Genomic DNA, 19,278 nt, shown 5'->3' on the forward strand with positions numbered 1-19,278 from the left:
TCCGCGGCGGGCCCAGAGGAGTTTGCACACAAGCTCCGAGCCCCGACTGTTGGGTGTACAGTTCCTTTATTGGGTCCCAATTCCGGGTCTGCGTTCTGTAGTCTGTTGGATACTTTGGGCGCTCAGGATGGGGAGGGGGTGGGGGACTGCCTGCCGTTTACACAGACAAGCCTGGTTAAGGTTACAGGGGCTAGACAATTGCAAAAGCAGGGGCAAGAGTGAGTGAGATGTTTTAGTTCCTAGAATTGTTGTACGTTTCCATTTCCCCCAAAACTAGCTGATCTAGGTGATCCAGACTATGCAAGAGGCAAGCTGAGTTACAGAAGCAGAGCGTGTGTTTCAGTGCATGAAAGCAGGGGCATGTGTGTGCCAGTGAGGCTCCGAGGGACTTGGCAGCCCAGCCTTGGAGGAGGGCTGTCTCCCAGACTCTCCACTCTGCAAGCCCAAGTCAAAGCATCTGCTACGGTCAGGACTCACTCCGGGTCCGGGAGCGGGTGAGGTTGACCATCAGATTCGGTCCAGCTGGGCCACCAGATCCTCCTGCCCCGACCAAGGCGCTTTCGACCCCCAGCCAGAGGTGTCCCCGCCGCCCTCCCGGAGGAGGTGGCTCTGGCGGGGCGGGCCGCGCGCATTCCTGAGCCCTGAGTCACGCGGCCGCCCCCTTCAGCCGGGCCCGCCCCCGGCGCGCACGCCCCTCGCTCCATGGCATTCCCGGGCAGACGGGCGGGCCGGACGGGCGGGCGGGGACTCGGCGCGGGCGCCCTCGGGCCGACGGCTGCAGCCCCTCCCCGCAGCCCTCAGGACCCCCGGGACCCCCGGCGCTGGCGGCAGTGGTGAGTGAGCGAGCCGGGCGGGGCTGCACGCGAGGCGCGGGCCGGGTGGGTCCCGAGACGGCGCCCGCAGCGCCAGGGCCGGTCCCCAGCCCTCCGCCGCCGGAGCGGCTCAGAGCTGCGGGAGTCTGGCCGCGTCCCGGCTTCGACGAGTCTCCCCCCGAGACGGCCGGACTTTCCTTCCCGGAGTTTCCCGAGCCGCGCAAGGAGGAGGCGGCCCAGCCCCGGATTCCTAACTCGGCGGACCGCAAAATTAGCCCGTGGCCGGATTAGCGCGTCCGGGCGGCGGCCTGACCCGGCCGGACAGCTCGGCTCCAGCCCCCGCCCGACAGCTGAGGGTCCGGGCAGCGGGAGGGCTCGGGGTCCGGGTGTCCCCAGGCGCCTCTGAGCTGTACCCTCCCCCCCGCCCTTTACGCTCTCCTGCCCGGCCTCCACCAGTGGGTGGTGTCTCAAGTCGAAACTCCAGCTCGGAGGGTGGGACTTCTGGGTGGGACTTCTCCGGATCGTCGCTGTCCCAGCCGTCCTCCCTGGGGATGGGACTGACTTCCGCAATAGCAGTAGCTGTGAACCTGGGGTTTGGGGAGGGACTGGCCCACCTTCAGCTTCACAATCCTGCCTCTCAACGCGGGAAGCTGCCGGGCTTCTTCCTACCTTGTGCTCAGTGGCCAAGAGGACCAGGCCAGGGCCTGAGCCTGTGGCCACTACCCCGTGCTGGGAAGCAGGCCGTCTCCTGGCTGGGGAGATGGCTGGATCCCAGGTGCTCAGGACCCTGGGTTGGGGGGCCTGGCTGCTCGCCCTGCTGGGGGCCCACCTGTCTCTGACCAGTTTCTCCTCGCCGGTGCGCAGTTTGGGGGTGTGTATCTGCGTATCCGGGTGAGCAAGGTCTGGATCTGGAGGTCCTAGCCCTGTGTTGGGAAAGGTCCCCCAACCCCCACTGGGGACTTCCTGGCAGATGAGATTCAGGGATGAAACTGGCTTTTCAGGTTTGGCCCAGGTAGATGCTGGGTTCTCCCCACCCTGGTGGGGCCAGCCCCAGCCCCCTTAGCCCCCACCCAGAGGGTGGGACAACGCTGGATGACCTAGCAGGTGGCTGGGGCCCAAGGGTTCCCTGAGGCCGAGCCCCTGCCACCGGGTTATTTAGGGCAAGCTGTGTCCTTTTCCTTGAGAAAAGCAGGGGCTACCAGTAGGGCTTGTAGCAGGGTGACCCTGGATGAAAGGTGCCGGGGCCCCAGGCTCCCCCCAGAGTGCTGACCGAGGGCCCAGACCTGGAGCACTGCATTCGCGGGCTGGCCGGCAAACCATTGCCCTTGGCGGTGCATAGTCCAGGGGCCCCGTGGTTCAGAGGGATCACTCAGGTCGTGCCTGCCTTCCAGGCCCCTCTCAGGGTCTCTGGACTCAAGCTGTTGCTCAGGGCACCTCCTGTAGCTCGTCTCCCAAGATATGAGGGGCTCCCTCTGCCTGCCCACCCCTCCCTAGCTCCGGTTCCCCCACCTCAGTGTCTGTGACAGGATCTACTTTCAGCCCAAGGATCGGATTCCTTAGCGGCTGCCTGTTTTCTGGGTTGGGTATGTGAGGGTGGCTCCCTTCTCCCTGAGCTGAGATGCTCTGGGTGGAGGTCAGGTGGCATGGGGGTCTCAGAGGGGCTGTTGGCTCCCCTAGCCTGAGGATCCCAGATGGTCTGCCCCTCCCCGGGAGCCCATGGCCCCCTCCCCAGCTCCTGGGCAGACATGGCCCAAGGCTTTGAACTGCTTGGAGGCTGAGTGACCGCAGGTGGTGACCGGCCTCTCTGAGCCTCAGTTTCCTGATCTGTAAGGTGGATGCAGAGGACCTCTGCAGGGGTTGTGACAGGTCAGCGGGGCTAGCCAGAGTCGGGTTTGAGGCAGGTGTGCCAGGCTTCTGCTGGCTGAAGCCTTTCTTGCTCCAGGAGTAGAGTTCAGGGGCGAGGCGTCCCCCTCCCGTGGCCTCAAGGGTGCGATCCCGCAGCTGCCGTGTCCTGGGCAGGGCTGCGGAGCCCGGGGCTGTGTGGGCACAGGGAGCACACTGTGGGGCTGGCCAGGAGCACTTCTGGGGCCTCTGACTGGTGACAGGCTGATCGTCTGCCCTCTGTCCAGGCCTGTTGATGGGATTTGGGTCTTTCCATTCTACAGCTTGAGATGGGCTTGCAACCTGACTCCCGAGGTCCAGTTAGATCCCAGATTGTCATACTCAGAACCTGTTATAGCGAAGTCCCTGCCCTACCCTGGAGCTGGCTGTGTCACAGAAGGGTCCCCTGACCTTTCTGAACTTGGTGCTTCCCGATCCCAGGGTGCCTCCACCCTGTTAGCCCCAGCTGGGTCTTTAATTGGTGGCCAGTGACCCCCTGGGCCATCTCTGTCTGCCGAGCCTTTGGGCAGCACCCGGTCATAGGGCCGCACCCCTTTCCTGCATCACCCTCGCAGGGCAGTCCTTTCAGGGTGTTCTAAAGCAGGGAGTCTCCTGTGGTTCTGGCTGGCGCCCTGCAGGTTCATCTGGGGTGACAGCTGGTGTGGGTGCCTGGGGCTCAGGGATCCGTTTTCCTCCTAAGGATGGCATAGGGCACCAAGCAAGCCAGGGGCCAGGTCTCAGGTCTGCCTGCTCCCTTCTGAACCTCATATCTTCCACAGAAAAGTGGAAGGTCACTGGCGGGGGGTGAGGAGCATGAGGGCCTGCCCAGGGTCATTCCCAATAAGATGCTGGAAACAGACGAGGTCAAGACGCTCAGAGGAGCCAGCTCATTTCCGCTTTGCCAGAGCAGCACGTGGTGGAGGACCGGAGTCAAAACTCCCAAGGGAGACCTGGGGCTGGGTATCAGACTCTGGGTCAAACAGGAGACTGAGGGTCAAAGATCAGGGCTCACAGTGGGAGGTAGGAGGAGCTGGCCCCTCCTGGGACCACGCGCAGGTGAGCTGGGGTCACGTCAGGGCGGGTGTCCTGGGGTCACATCGGGGTGGGTATCCTGGGGTGGGGCCATTTGCTGCAGCTGACCTTGGTGGCCGGTGGTCCTCGGGGCAGAGTTGGCCCCAAGCTTGTGGTTCTGGCCCTGAGGCCGGGCCACCCACTTGGCCTCCAGATGCCCCTGGTCAGCGTTGTCCTCCAGGTGTGCGGGGCAGGCTCAGTGCAGAAGCAAAGGCTCCAGCTTTAACCCAGCTGTGACCTGTCCAGGCCTGGGTGGGCTGGAACCTCTCCCCCATCTCCTCTTGCTGCTTGGCTACACTTTCCCAAACCAAGCCCCTCTGAAGGGTGTTGCCTGGGTGGTCCCACGCCCCACGCTCTGATAGGCTCTGCTCTTGGGCCCTCCTCGGGGAGCTCCCCACAGCTGGCAGGCGTCACCAGCCTGCTCCTGTCTTTCTTTTTTAGTTGAAGTACAGATGGCTTAAGGGCTTCCCTGGTGGCTCAGAGGGTAAAGCGTCTGCTTGCAATGCGGGAGACCAGGGTTTGATCCCTGGGTTGGGAAGATCCCTTGGAGAAGGAAATGGGAACCCACTGCAGTAACTCTTGCCTGGAAAATCCCATGGATGGAGGAACTTGGGGGGTACAGTCCATGGGGTCGCAGAGAGTTGGACACGACTTCACTTTCATAGATGACTTACAATATTATATTCTTTTTAGGTCCAGCATGTTTTTAAAAAAATACTTTTTGTGTGTTTAATTTTGACTGTGTTGCCGCGTGGGCTCTTCACTATCGCGGCCAGTGGGGGCACTCTCCCGGTGACCTGGGCCGGCTTCTCACTGCCGTGCCTGCTCTTTTTGCGGACCATGGGCTTTTCAGAAGCTGCGGCACGTGGACTTAATTGCTCCACGGCATGTGTGGTCTTCCCGGATCAGGGATCGAACCGTGTCTCCTGCACTGGCAGGCAGAGCCGTTTCTGAATCAGCTGCTGCTTCTTGAGCACCTGTGTGTCCCAGGCTCTGCTGTGGTCTCCGGGGAGGGCTCAGGCTTGCTCAGGGTTACAGGTGGCAGAAGGGAGCTGGGTCAGGGCCCTGTCTCAGGCCAGGCTCCCGCTCTGTCTTCCACTTCCCGGGCCCTCCTGGGCGCCTGCCCAGGACCCCCGGGGGTCATCGCCAGATCAGCCGTGGCTGCTCCTTGGGGGGCCTGCCCCCTCCCGCTAGCCCTCTGCCTTGCTGTTTCCTGCTTGCAGCGGCCCTTGTGGTGGCCCCCAGCCCCCCCCAGCGTCGCCTCTAGCTCCTGAGCGCCGTCCCTCCCTGCGCTTCCCTGGGCCTGTCTGGGAGTCCCTGGTAGGTCTGGGCCCGAGGGGGCGGCCGCGGGTGTCGCTGGAGTGACTCAGATGCCGTGACCGTGGCAGGCAGGCCCTCCCTGGGCTGAGGTCTTGCCCTGTGCTGGGGGCAGTGGAAGGGGTTGCTGTAGGGAGACCCCCCCAGGGGCCGTCTAGGAACAAGAGCCCCCTGTGTGCCCGGGGAGACCCAGACACTGAGCCACTGTCTCCTCTGGGCGGGCGCTGTTCCCCCTTCTAGCCCAGACTCTTTGTCCGGCCTGGGCCTGTCCCTCCCCCACGTCCTTGGGGCCCACTGTGGAGCCACTCCCAACCCTGTCTGTGAACCCCACCCGCTTGAGGTCCAGAGTTTGGCATGGGTTGACGGGGGCGGTGGGGGGGGACTGGTCACACAGGGCGGGTCAGGCCGGGAACCTGCGGCTCTGGGGGCAAGGAGCCATGTGGCATCGGGAGCGCCGTCCAGCCTCAGCCCCAGATGCGGTGGGTGCTGGTGGGGGTGGGCACCCGGAGGTCTGTGTGTCCAGGAGGGAGCTGGAGCCTTCCTCGTAAGAGGCTCCTGTGTCCGGTGGCCCTGGCTGGTGGGGGCAGGGGCTGCCCGGCTCCTCTGTGTGCCCCCCGCCCCCTCCCACCTCCTCCCTGGTCATATGGTAGCTCCTCCCAGGCCCCAGTGAAGGGGCATCTTCAGGAATTTCCCATCACCCCACTTCATGGGGCCTGGCCCCTGTTAGCCCACACTCTGAGATGTCCAGTGGTCACTGAGCCATGGCTCTGGAGCAGGCCTGCTCTTGACATTGTGGGCCTGGTGTGGCGGGACTGGACAGCACACGTGTGGATGTGGTCCCAACCAAGCCAGGGGGATCCAGGCCCTGGCAGGGTGACCCCGTGGGCAGAATGTGTGTCCCGGGGGAGCCAGCTGTGAGGAGGGGCCTTGGAGGGTCGCAGGTGTGGGTGGTGTGCACCCATTGGCGGGCAGGGGTTTCTGGAGTGGAGGACCATCTTGTGGCATCTAGATGTTCTGGGTGTGTGTGCGGAAGCTTCTGCAGGGGTTGTCCTCAGCACCCCTCCTGCGGGTTCCTATCTGGACCTCGCAGTAGCTTCACCAGGAGCGTATGAGGCCATGTGAGCCATGGGGTTGGGTGGCAGGGCCAGGCTGACGGTACCGGGGCCTCCACCTGAAATGCTAAGGGGTCCCGTCCTTTCTGGCCCCTCTCCACAAGGCCCCAGGGGCGCAGCATCATCTGAGGGGTCTGACTGCTTGGGTCTCCAGCTGGCAGCCCCGGCCCAGTCATGGCTAAGGAGGTGACCCAGAGTGTTGTCCCAGCCCTGTAGCTTCTGAGCTCCTTCTGTCTTCCCAACATGCTCAGTACTGTCTGAGATTCCATTGCTGGTGCTCGAGACCAGGGTCCTGCACACAGGGCAGCTCACAGTCTCCCTGACCTGTGGAGGGGGCTGGCGGATGACGAGGATGCTGCCTCCCAGGGTGGGAGGCCTGCTTGGCCACAGCCGTGCAAGTCTGGGCTGGGTGGTGGTGTGAGTTGGATGCTGAGAGTTGGTCTCCTGGTTCAGACCCCAGAGGGACCCAGTTCTCAGTCAAGATGCCATCATGTCAGACCTGCCTTCAGGTCCATAGCGAGCTGGTGGAGCCTCCAAGCAGGGTCCCTTCCCTGGTCTGTGTAGAGCGAGCCAGTAGCAGCTGCCCTAGTTATGGTGCCACGAATATGTGACCTTGGGCAAGGCCTCCCTTCCTAGGCCTCAGTTTCGCTATGCATAAAGTCTTCTCTTTGCATCTCGACAGGCAGCTGAGAGGGAGGCTCGGAAGTAGAGGCTGTGTCTCGTGACCTCAGTGGGTGAGCCACAGGCCCTGCAGGTCGGAATCTGTCAGGGTCTGGGGTGCTTTGAGAGGCTGAGAAAGTGAGTCTCCACAACGCCCCTGCTCCCCTTGGCCTTGTTGTGCAAGGACCCTCTGTTTGTTGTTGTTGCTGAGTTGCTAAGTCATGACTCTTTGTGACCCCATGGACTGCAGCACGCCAGGCCTCCCCATCCTTCACTGTCTCCCGGGGTTTGCTCAAATTCATGTCTGTTGAGTCAGTGATGCCATCTAATCGTCTCATCCTCTGCCACTCACTTCTCCTCCCACCTTCAATCTTTCCCAGCATCAGGGTCTTTTCCAGTGAGTCGGCTCTTCCCATCAGGTGGCCAGAGTACTGGAGCTTCAGCTTCAGCATCTGTCCTTCCTGTGAATATTCAGGACTGATTTCCTTTGGGATGGACTGGTTGGATCTCTTTGTAGTTCAAGGGGCTCTCAAGAGTCTTCTCCAGCACCACAATTCAAAAGCATCAATTTTTTAGTGCTCAAGCTTCTTTATGGTCCAACTCTCACATCCATACATGACTACTGGAAAAACCATAGCTTTGACTAGACGGACCTTTGTCAGCAAAGTGATGTCTCTGCTTTTTAATATGCTGTCTAGGATGGTCATAGCTTTCCTTCCAATGAGCAAGCATCTTTTACTTTTGCAGCTGCAGTCACTGTCCACAGTGATTTTGGAGCTCAAGAAAATAAAATCTGTCACTGTTTCCACTTTTCCCCCTTCTGTTTGCCGTGAAGTGATGGGACTGGATGCCATGATCTTACTTTTTTGAATGTTGAATTTTAAGTCAGCTTTTTCACTCTTGTCTTTCACCTTCATCAAGAGGCTCTTTAGTTCCTCTTCACATTCTGCCATAAGGGTGATGTCATCTGCATATCTGAGGTTGTTCATATTTCTCCTGGCAATCTTGATTCCAGCTTGTGATTCATCCAGCCCAGCATTTCGCATGATATACTCTGCATATAAGTTAAATAAGCAGGGTGACAATATGCAACCTTAATGTTCTTCTTTCCCAATTTTGAATCGGACTGTTGTTCCATGCCCAGTTCTAACCGTTGCCACTTAACCTGCATACAGATTTCTCAGGAAGCAGGTAAGGTGGTCTGGTATTCCCATCTCTTAAGAATTTTCTGGTTTGTTGTGATCCACACAAAGGCTTTAGTGTAGTCAGTGAAACAGAAGTAGATGTTTTTCTGGAGTTCCCTTGCTTTCTCTATGATCCAATGGGTGTTGGCAATTTGATTTCTGGTTCCTCTGCCTTTTTAAAATCCATCTTGTACATCTGGAAGTTCCTGTACTGTTGAAACCTAGCTTGAAGGATTTTGCATATTACTTTGCTGTCCTGCAAAATGAGCCAATTGTATGGTAATTTGAACATTCTTCGGCATTGCCTTTCTTTGGGATTGGAATGAAAACTGACCTTTTCTGGTCCTGTGGCCACTGCTGAGTTTTCCAAATTTGCTGGCATATTGAGTGCAGCACTTTCACAGCATCATCTTAGAGGATTTTAAATAGCTCAGCTGGAATTCTATCACATCCACTAGCTTTGTTGGTAGTGATGCTCCCTTAAGCCCACTTACTTTACATTCTAAGATGTCTGGCTATATGTGAGTGACCACACCATCATGATTCTCTGGGTCACTAAGACCTTTTTTTGTATAGTTCTTTTGTGTATTCTCGCCACCTCTTCTTAATCTCGTCTTCTGTTATGTCCTTATCATGTCTCTCTTTTATTGTGCCTATCCTTGCACGAAATGTCCTCTTGATAGCTCTGATTTTCTTGAAGTGATCTCTAGTCTTTCCCATTCTATTGTTACCCTCTATTTTTTTTGCATTGCTTTCTTATCTCTTCTTGCTGTTCTTTGGAACTCTGCATTCAGGTGGGTATGTCTTTCCTTGTCTTGCTTGCCTTTCACTTCTCTTCTTTTCTCAGCCATTTTTTCTATATACTTTCCTCAGACAACCACTTTGCCTTCATGTATTTCTTTTTCTTTGGGATGGTTTTGATTACAGCCTTCTGTACAGTGTTACGAACCTCTGTCCATAGTTCTTCAGGCAGTATGTCTATCAGATATAATCCCTTGAATCTGTTTGTCACTTCCACTGTATAATCATAAGGGATTTGATTTATGTCATATTTGACTGGCCTAGTGGTTTTCCCTGCTTTCTTTAATTTCAGCCTGAATTTTGCAATAAAGAGCTCATGATCTGAGTCACAGTCAGCTCCAGGTCTTGTTTTTGCTGACTGTATAGAGCTTCTCTGTCTTCGGCTGCAAGGAACATAATCAGTCTGATTTCGATGTTTCCCACCTGGTGATGTCCATGTGTAGAGTGTTTCCAGGCCCTGTGGTTCTTCTCTGGGGCCAGGGAAGCAGACCTGCCCAAAAAGTGCTGTTTCGGGAATAGGGAAGTAAGTGCCAAGGAGCCCTGCTTATGTGGCTGCTGCCTCATGGTCCCATGGCTAGGCTGGGGTGGACCAAATCAAGCCTTCAGCTCTGGGTCCTGGGCCCTGCCCCTGTGCCCAAGGGATATGGGGCTTAGGGTCAGTTCAGTTCAGTCGCTCAGTCACGTCCGACTCTTTATGACCCCATGAACTGCAGCACGCCAGGCCTCCCTGTCCTTCACCAACTCCTGGAGCTTGCTCAAACTCATGTCCATTGAGTTGGTGATGCCATCCAACCATCTCATCCTCTGTCGTCTCCTTCTCCTCCCGCCTTCAATCTTTCCTAGCATCAGGGTCTTTTCTAATGAGTCAGCTCTTTCCATCAGGTGGTAAAAGTAATGGGGTTTCAGCTTCAGCATCAGTCCTTCCAATGAATATTCAGGACTGATTTCGTTTAGGATGGACTGGTTGGATCCCCCTGCAGTCCAAGGGGCTCTCAAGAGTCTTCTCCAGCACCACAGTCCAAAAGCATCAATTCTTTGGCACTCAGCTTTATGGTCCAACTCTCACATCCATACATGATACTGGAAAAACCATAGCCTTGACTAGATGGATCTTTGTCAGCAAGGTAATGCCTGCTTTTTAATATGCTGTCTAGGTTTGTCATAGCTTTTCTTCCAAGGAGCAAGCATCTTTTAATTTCATGGCTGCAGTCACCATCTGCAGTGATTTTGGAGAGCAAGAAAGTCTGTCACTCTTTCCATTGTTTTCCCCTTCTATTTGCCATGAAGTGATGGAACCAAATGCCATGATCTTTGTTTTTGGAATGTTGAGTTTTAAGCCAACTTTTTCACTCTCTTCTTTCACTTTCATCAAGAGGCTCTTTAGTTCTTCTTCACTTTCTCCCATAAGGGTGGTGTCATCTGCATGTCTGAGGTTATTGATATTTCTCCCGGCAGTTTTGATTCCAGCTTGTGCTTCATCCAGCTTGGCATTAAAGTTAAATAAGAAGGGTGACAATATACAGCCTTGACGTACTCCTTTTCCAATTTGGAACCAGTCCGTTGTTCCATGTCCAGTTCTAACTGTTGCTTCTTGACCTGCATACAGATTTCTCAGGAGGCAGGTAAGGTGGTCTGGTATTTCCATTGCTTGAAGAATACTACCCACTCCAGTGTTCTTGGACTTTCCTTGTGGCCCAGCTGGTAAAGCATCTGCCTGCAGTGCGGAAGACCTGGGTTGGATTCCCGGGTTGGGAAGATCTCCTGGAGAAGAGAAAGGCTACCCACTCCAGTATTCTGGCCTAGAGAATTCCATGGACTGTATAGTTCATGGGGTCACAAAGAGTTGGACACGACTGAGGGACTTTCACTTTGAACATTCTTTGGCATTGCCTTTCTTTGGGATTGGAATGAAAACTGACCTTTTCCAGTCCTTGGCCACTGCTGAGTTTTCCAAATGTGTTGGCGTATTGAGCGCAGCACTTTAGCGGCATCATTTTTCAGGGTTTGAAGTAGCTCAGCTGGAGTTCCGTCACCTCCACTAGTTTTGTAGTTCATAGGCGCTCAGGGTGCTGAGCAAAGTGCGAGTGCAAGGGTTAGCTGCTCAGTCGTGTCTGATCCTTTGCACCTCCATGGACTGTACCCTGCCAGGTTCCTCTATCCATAGAAAAATTCTCCAGGCAAGAAGACTGAAGTGGGTAGCATTTCCTTCTCCAGGGGATCTTCCCACCCAGGGTTCGAACCCTGGCCTCCTGCCTTGTGGCAGATTCTGTATGGTCTGAGCCCCCAGGGAGCATCTTTGCTGAAGTTTCTTGGTATGTGGCGCCCCCTGGTGGTGACAGCAGCGCTTCCACTAGGTGGTTTTCAGGAGGTCCCTTGGCTTCCCAGCTGGTGCTAGTGGTAAAGAGACGCTCTGCCAATGAAAGATTTAAGAGGCGTGGGTTCAGTCCCCGGGTTGGGAAGATTCCCAGGAGGAGGGCACAGCAACCGACTCCAGTATGCCTGGAGAATCCCATGGAAAGAGGAACCTGGCTCCTTACAGCCCATAGGCTCGCAAAGAGACACCAAAGCGGCTTGGCACGCAGGCAAGCACTTGGCTGTAGGAACCCTCGGCCTCTGGGAAACCAGGTGGTCCCGCCTCAGAGAGAGGGAGGGCCCCTGCACCCTGTCGTGGACGTAGTGGGCCCTCTGTCTCTGGAACAGCTGTTGTGGTGGCTGGGAGACTGAAGTCCACCCTTGGATTCGCCCCGTGTACAGACCAGGCTGGCTTCTCAGCCCTCGCGCTTCCTCGCGCTTCTGCCCTGGCCATCCCCTGTGTGGGGAGCAGCCTGACCGTGGCCGTGCTCTCTGGATCAGCTGAGAGTCTTCACTCTGACGTAAGGCTTCCTTTTATACCAGGTAAAAGGCTCTGTGTCACAGCCCTCACAGGCAGGCAGATGCCACATGCTGCTTTATCCCTGTCACATTTTGCAACCTTTGGCTCAGTGTATGTCCGTGCGGGCTTCCTGTCTGCCTGGACTCCAAGCCCTAGCAGTGCAGGAACTCCGTTTTGGATTCCTCTTTTCTCCACCAGTAAGTCCTGAGCACCTGTGAGTGGCTCATGGGGGGTCCTGAACTGTTGTCACCCGAATGTCTGTCATCTGGGGACCCAGTGTGTGCCCGGTGGTATCTTGAGACAGCGGAGACAGACAGTGAGCCCGTGGGTGCTGAGCTGTGCTGGGGCCGTCTCTTCTGATTATCACTGACTCTCCCTCCTCCCGGGCCTGGGCCTGGGCCTGGGGGCCCGCAGAGACCTGTCCGTGTTGTGTTTTGGCTGTGCCGCGTGGCTTTGGGATCCCTGTTCCCCGACCCGAGATTGAACCCAGGCCCATAGCAGTATTAAAGCGCTGTGTCCTAACTCCAGGCCCGCCTAGTCTGCCTGAACCATGGGCGAGGCCCGAAGGGACAGCAGCAGCAGCTTGCAGCACAAGAAGCCGCCGTGGCTGAAGCTGGACATCCCGGCCGTGGTGCCCCTGGCAGCAGAGGAGCCCAGCTTCCTGCAGGTAGGCCCTGGGCAGTGGGGGCTGTGGGTCCAGCCCGTCCAGTGCCCTCACCGGGACCCCGTTGCCCAGCCCTTGAGACGCCAGGCATTCCTGCGGAGCGTGAGCATGCCGGCCGAGCCCGCCCGCGTCCCTTCGCCCCACCAGGAGCCCCGGCGGCCGACGCTACAGCGCCAGATGTCCATCACACAGACTATCCGCAGGTACTGGGCTGTCCTGGCTGCTCGGGGCGGGCGGGGCCCTGGGGCAGAGGCAGCACACAGGGTCCCTTCAGGCCGCAGGGCTGGGAGCGGGGCGGGGGCCTTCTCGATCGTGCATCCCTGCTCCCCTGCTCTGGGGCTGGCTGCTGTTGCCTGCCCCTTTTTCTGCCCCCAGCACCTTCTCTCTCCTCTCTGTCTCCCCACTCAACGCTCTGGCCCCGGACAGCCGCCGGGTGTGCTCTGGGCACGTCCACACTCTGCCTCCGTCGGGACCCCCGCTGCCCGCAGGGCCCTCCCGCAGTGCCCGTCTCTCTCGGTCCCTGCTCAGGTACCAGGGCAGGCGTGTGCTGGCTTCCGCGAGCGTGAGCATGGCTTGTGCGCCCCCGGAGCTGCCAGCGTTGCTGGTGTCCCTGGGGCTCCTGACGGCAGGCGCAGCAGCGTTTCTGCTTGCATGTCTGAGGGCTGTGGGCAGCCTGCTCGGGGCTGCGGCACCCGCTTCCTGGGTTCTGCTGTGTGCCAGGCCCAGCTGCTGCTCGTGGCCATGTTCTGGCTGGCTGAACTCTGACCTCCGTCCAGCCTTGGTGTCTCTCCAGAAATCCTTGCCTCAAGGATGGCGAGAGGGCTTGTGTGAAACACTCACCTGTTTCACCCAGGCCTGCCGTCTCTGGTGGCAGTTTGGAGTTGGCTGACCGTGCAGGGGTGGCCAGAGCCAGAACCCTCTTCTCTCCTTGATCAGCCACAGTCCACCTGGGCCCCTGGAGGGTCTGGAGGCCTGCGGCAGGGATGCCGAGGGGGAACACCTCTGAGGCCCGGGCCGGGGGAGGGGACAGCCGGGCACCCTCGCTGAGCTCCTCCCCTGGCAGGGGCACGGCCGACTGGTTTGGAGTGAGCAAGGACAGTGACAGCACCCAGAAGTGGCAGCGCAAGAGCATCCGCCACTGCAGCCAGCGCTACGGGAAGCTGAAGCCCCAGGTCATCCGCGAGCTAGACCTGCCTAGCCAGGACAACGTGTCGCTGACCAGCACCGAGACACCGCCTCCTCTGTATGTGGGGCCGTGCCAGCTGGGCATGCAGAAGGTACGCCCTCCCTTGGGCCCCTCACTCAGCTCCTCTGGGCTGGGCCGCGGACACAGCCAGCCTGGGCAAAGTGGCCCCTGGGAGCTCCTGGATTCGGATGGTGGTTGGGTGCTGCTGTAAAGGCACCTAAGACGCTCTCTGGGATGAGGGGCTCCTGAGGGAAGACAGGGACCTGGGCCTGAGCCTTGGCCAGCGTCTGGACTGGGAGCATCGTGGGATGGACAGCGCTGTGACACAAACGCAGGCGCAGAGGGGGTCCTGGGTGCACTGGGCTGCGGCGGAACCCATTCAGCTGTCCAGGGGCCTGCTGGGTGGGGGGTTGAGCAGCAGCTGTGTTCTCCACAGTGGGGTCTGGGGTGGGGAAAGAGCCCCTTGGCCAGACCAGCCCCAACTCCGGCATCTCCTCCCTTCCTCCAGATCGTAGACCCCCTGGCCCGGGGCCGGGCCTTCCGCTTGGCGGATGATGCCGCCGACGGCCCGAGCGCCCCGCACACGCCCGTCACGCCGGGTGCCGCCTCCCTCTGCTCCTTCTCCAGCTCCCGCTCCGGTTTCAACCGGCTCCCGCGGCGGCGCAAGCGCGAGTCGGTGGCCAAGATGAGCTTCCGGGCAGCCGCTGCGCTGGTGAAGGTGGGTGCAGGGGCCCAGGTGGGGTTTGGGGGCGAGTCGGTTGCACGGAGCTGCGCGCTTACTCCCTCGCTGGCAGGGTCGCTCGGTTAGGGATGGCACGTTACGCCGCGCCCAGCGCCGAAGCTTCACTCCTGCCAGCTTCCTGGAGGAGGACACCGCTGACTTCCCTGACGAGCTGGACACGTCCTTCTTTGCCCGGGTAAGAGCCTGGCGCCATCACCCTGACCCCTCTGCCTAAGTAAGGTTCCCACGCTGACTGCGCGTGTTTGCTCAGGAAGGTGTCCTCCACGAGGAGCTGTCCACTTACCCAGACGAGGTATTTGAGTCCCCATCGGAGGCAGCGCTTAAAGACTGGGAGAGAGCCCCAGAGCAGGTGGACCTCACGGGCGGCGCCCTGGACCGCAGCGAGCTGGAGCGCAGCCACCTGATGCTGTGAGTGCCTCCCGGCGAGCTCCATGGGGGAAACACCCCCCGGCTGTCAGGAGCAGCTGCTCCAAGGCATGACGCCCAAGGGGACCCCCGGGGGGGAGGTCATCTCATGGACTGGGAACCCAGCTTGGCGACTAGGTTTGGGGGCCCCAGGACTGGGCACCATTCAAATTGGGCTGCTCATCCCTGGAGGAGGATGGCGGTCCCAGAGCCCACAGCCTGGAGAGGATCCAGCGGACGAGGAGGTGGCGTCGTTAATACTCACAGATGTAGGTCTGACCCCACCTGCCTGCCATCCCGGGAGTGGCTCGGGCGCTCTGCTTCTGCTCTGCGGGGCTGACTTCAGCCTGTCACACATGGGAGCAGAACAGATTTGGTGGGTCGTCCTGGCCCCGCCAGGGATGGACTGCAGCGTGTGGGAGCTCTGGGGCTGGTGGTGACAGTGCTCCCCTCCCCAGACCCCTGGAACGTGGCTGGCGCAAGCAGAAGGAGGGCGGCGCAGCGGCCCCGCAGCCCAAAGTGCGGCTGCGGCAGGAGGTGGTGAGCACGGCGGGGCAGCGGCGGGGCCAGCGCATCGCGATGCCGGTGCGCAAGTTGTTTGCCAGGGAGAAGCGGCCGTACGGGCTGGGCATGGTGGGCCGGCTAACCAACCGCACTTACCGCAAGCGAATCGACAGCTATGTCAAACGCCAGATTGAGGACATGGACGACCACAGGTAGGCCACGAGGGGAGGGGTTTAGGGCAGGCATGGCTCCGGGTGGGCGCGGGCGCTCCAGGTTGGGGATGGCGCCTCTGCTGACGCTTTGCCCCACAGGCCCTTCTTCACCTACTGGCTCACCTTCGTGCACTCGCTCGTCACCATTCTAGCCGTGTGCATCTATGGCGTGGCGCCCGTGGGATTCTCACAGCACGAGACCGTAGACTCGGTGAGCCCCGGCGCCCTCCGGGTGCCCTCCTGGCCCCGCGCTACGAAGTCTGGGCTCCCTCCCGGCCACTCTGACGGGAGGAGGCGCGACTGAGCTCTGTCTTATCTTTCTCTCCACCTCCCAGGTACTGCGCAACCGTGGGGTCTACGAGAATGTCAAGTACGTGCAGCAGGAGAACTTCTGGATCGGGCCCAGCTCGGTGAGGGCAGGGCGGGGCGGGGCCCGGTGAGGGCGGGGCGGGGCCCGGTGAGGGCGGGGCGGGGCGGGGCGGGGCGGGGCCGGCCCTGGGCTCCCAGAGGCCCAGCCGCAGCTGCGCATCGTCCTCCCCGCAGGAGGCCCTCATTCACCTGGGTGCCAAGTTCTCGCCGTGCATGCGCCAGGACCCGCAGGTGCATAGTTTCATCCATGCTGCGCGCGAGCGCGAGAAGCACTCGGCTTGCTGCGTGCGTAACGACCGGTCAGGCTGCGTGCAGACCTCGGAGGAGGAGTGCTCGGTGAGTGCCCCCCCGCAGCTCAGCTCTCACCCTTGTCTGCACCTTGGGACTCAGGCAGAGCTGGTTGAGTTGTCCTAAACCCCTGGTTCTCAGCACACGATGCAGTCCGTCTGTGCAAGGCCCCTCGCCTCAGTCTTTCCTTCTATCCCATCCCTCCGTCTCCGGCTGCTCCCCCTGCAGGCTGTGTGTGGTTAATTTTATTTTATTTTTTAATGGCCGAGCGGCAGGGCTTGGGGATCTTAGTTTCTGGACTGGGGATCCGACCCAGGCCCTGGCAGTGAAAGCACCAAGTCCTAACCACTGCACCACCACGGAATTCTGCATGTTCTTAATTTGGGTGTGGCCTTCCCACTTCCATCTTGTTTTTGGGCACCTGTCATAAGTTTTTGTAAGTGGTATTGCCTTACTTTTCTCACTCAATTTTAAACAATTTCATCCAAGTTTTTATCATCTTATGTGGAGCTCCCAGTTTGTACCAGTTGCCTAATTTTGGGCACGGGTGGTTTCTGTTTTCAACCTAATAGGAACTATGCTCTTGAACTCATAACAATCTCCCAACATGCGAGCAGTTTCCCGAGTGCAAATTCATGGAAGGGCTGCAGGGCACGCGGGTGTGTAGAGCCAGAGGGAGGAGCTCAGGGTCTCTGATCCCGGCCTTCTGGAGACAGTGGGATGGTGGGCTCTGACCAGGGCTGAGCCCATGTCCTCCCACAGTCCACACTGGCAGTGTGGGTGAAGTGGCCTCTGCATCCCAGTGCCCCAGACCTTGCTGGCCAAAAGAGGCGGTACGGCTCTGTCTGCCACCAGGATCCCAGGTCAGTCCTGCTGCCTGCCCCCGCTCCACCTCCGTTCGTCCATGTCTCCCCTGGGAGTGGGGGTGGAGGGAGGTATAATTGCTCTCCTTATTGTCCAGTAGGGTGGGAGGGTGCTAAGCCAAGGGCACAGAGTGAGGTCTGACCACACCCTGGGCTCGTGCAGGGTGTGTGATGAGCCTTCTTCTGAGGACCCCCATGAGTGGCCAGATGACATCACCAAGTGGCCGGTGAGCTGGTGTGGAGGGATTGTTCGGGAACCACCTTACTGTGTTGGGGAGAAATCCACACCTCACCCATCAGTGATGCCAGAGGTCTCCCCTGAGGGACCACCCTGTTTTCAGATGCTCTGCCCTGGCCTTCAGCCAGCCGGCCCATCCACTACAGCCTCCCTCTCTAAGTAGAACCAGGTGGAGCCTTAAGAGGTCAAATGACATCATGCCAGTTTGACAGATGCCCTGAGGCCCGGCGTTTGTGACCTGCTTGAGGCCAACGGGGCCTGTCTCCTACCCTAGGAGCCTGTCCATCTCTGCTCCAACCAAGCATGGTGTGGAGCCCAAGATTAGGGGTGACCTTGACCCAACTCATCCCCATTTGTGACCCAGATCTGCACCAAAAGCAGTGCTGGGAACCACACCAACCACCCTCACATGGACTGCGTCATCACGGGCCGGCCTTGCTGCATCGGCACCAAGGGCAGGTAGGGGTGCCCCGGTCCTGGACACAGCATCACCCTGGGGCTGAGGCCTGCTCCCATATCCAGTCCAAAACGACTCAGGATGCCGGGGGGCATGGGGTGAGGAAGGGGCCGGACCTATCCAGGCCAAGAAGGTGGGCGAGTGGGGTGGAAACCTGAGCCTGGGCGTCCTCCCAGCTCTGGCCTGGCCTTCCAGGTGTGAGATCACCTCCCGGGAGTACTGTGACTTCATGAGGGGCTACTTCCACGAGGAGGCCACACTCTGCTCCCAGGTAGGCCTCCGGGGGAGGGCCCTCCGTGTGCCACTGTGGCGGGCGCTCATGGCCACTCTGCACAGGTGCACTGCATGGACGACGTGTGCGGGCTCCTGCCCTTCCTCAACCCCGAGGTGCCTGACCAGTTCTACCGCCTGTGGCTGTCCCTCTTCTTGCATGCTGGGCAAGTGACACCACGTGGGCTGCGGGGGCTGGGGGAGGTGGACCCCAGGACTAGCTGGTCAGTGCTCCTTGCTGAGTGCCCCCTCCCCACAGGGTCCTGCACTGCCTGGTGTCCGTCTGCTTCCAGATGACAGTCCTGCGAGACCTGGAGAAGCTGGCGGGCTGGCACCGCATAGCCATCATCTACCTGCTCAGTGGCGTCACTGGTAACCTGGCTAGTGCCATTTTCCTGCCATACCGGGCAGAGGTAAGGCTGCCCCTGCCATGTGCTGCCCAGCATGAACTGGGTCCAGCAGACCCGAGTTCCTGCTGTGCCCTGTCCCGCCTGGGGCTCCTGTCCTGACCCACCCTGGGCCAAGGGAGGGGGGCGGGCGGGCTGCCTGCCCCGGCCACTGGCTCAGGGCCCCCTGTGCCCCCAGGTGGGCCCGGCTGGCTCGCAGTTCGGCATCCTGGCCTGCCTCTTCGTGGAGCTCTTCCAGAGCTGGCAGATCCTGGCGCGGCCCTGGCGCGCCTTCTTCAAGCTGCTGGCCGTGGTGCTCTTCCTCTTCACCTTCGGCTTGCTGCCCTGGATCGACAACTTCGCCCACATCTCGGGCTTCATCAGCGGCCTCTTCCTCTCCTTTGCCTTCCTGCCCTACATTAGCTTCGGCAAGTTCGACCTGTACCGCAAGCGCTGCCAGATCATCGTCTTTCAGCTGGTCTTCCTGGGCCTGCTGGCCGGCCTGGTGGTCCTCTTTTATTTCTACCCTGTCCGCTGCGAGTGGTGTGAGTTCCTCACCTGCATCCCCTTCACTGACAAGTTCTGTGAGAAGTACGAGCTGGATGCTCAGCTCCACTGAGCTGGCGGGTGCTGGGGCTGTGTGCCCGCGGCTGGAGCCAGGCCTGCAGCTCGGGACTCTGCCCAGGAGCCCTGCTTCCCACACACTTTGCCGTGTTCACTGCTGTTGAACCCCTCGTGCTTCCGGGCATTTATCACACTAGTTCCCGAGATTGCCTTCTAACTAGCCTTCTGACGACCACCTCACGTGGCCAATAAACAGACCGGGAGCGTTTTAGCTGCCACTAACTCAACCAGAGCTGCCGCCTCCTTTCTGGTTTCCGGCTGGGTACTGTGGAAGGACATCCTTCAGGCCCCAGGCCTCCCACCCACAAGTTCCCAGAACAGGGCATTCATGTCAGGTCCACCTCCCTGGAGGTCCTCGGC

The 19,278-nt window shown here is 59.4% G+C and overlaps 1 protein-coding gene across 2 annotated transcripts; it reads left to right on the top strand.

Moving 5' to 3' along the window:
* Positions 1-750: 750 nt before the first annotated feature.
* On the top strand, positions 751-19,109 carry RHBDF1 (rhomboid 5 homolog 1). Of its 2 annotated transcripts, XM_068967290.1 has the most exons (18): positions 751-833; positions 12,239-12,377; positions 12,447-12,577; positions 13,438-13,651; positions 14,069-14,278; positions 14,355-14,477; positions 14,553-14,710; positions 15,166-15,423; positions 15,523-15,634; positions 15,759-15,833; positions 15,967-16,128; positions 16,843-16,943; positions 17,107-17,170; positions 17,546-17,640; positions 17,834-17,909; positions 17,975-18,075; positions 18,168-18,321; positions 18,494-19,109. In XM_068967290.1, the coding sequence occupies exons 2-18, from the start codon at positions 12,261-12,263 to the stop codon at positions 18,911-18,913; spliced, it is 2,571 nt and encodes an 856-aa protein (XP_068823391.1). In that variant the 5' UTR covers positions 751-833; positions 12,239-12,260; the 3' UTR covers positions 18,914-19,109. The 2 variants fall into 2 exon arrangements, with proteins under 2 accessions (XP_068823391.1, XP_068823388.1); XM_068967287.1 differs by having other exon boundaries at positions 12,239-12,577.
* Positions 19,110-19,278: the final 169 nt, after the last annotated feature.

Source organism: Capricornis sumatraensis, chromosome 3 (genome assembly GCF_032405125.1).
Source record: "Capricornis sumatraensis isolate serow.1 chromosome 3, serow.2, whole genome shotgun sequence".
In the NCBI taxonomy this organism is placed as follows: domain Eukaryota; kingdom Metazoa; phylum Chordata; class Mammalia; order Artiodactyla; family Bovidae; genus Capricornis; species Capricornis sumatraensis.

Excerpts from the sequence above, each read along its gene's own strand:
- RHBDF1 (XM_068967287.1), top strand. The coding sequence starts at position 12,261 with ATGGGCGAGGCCCGAAGGGACAGCAGCAGCAGCTTGCAGCACAAGAAG. Across the intron at positions 12,578-13,437 it reads ATCACACAGACTATCCGCAG|GGGCACGGCCGACTGGTTTG; the intron begins GTACTGGGCTGT and ends CTCCCCTGGCAG. Across the intron at positions 15,424-15,522 it reads GAGGACATGGACGACCACAG|GCCCTTCTTCACCTACTGGC; the intron begins GTAGGCCACGAG and ends TTTGCCCCACAG.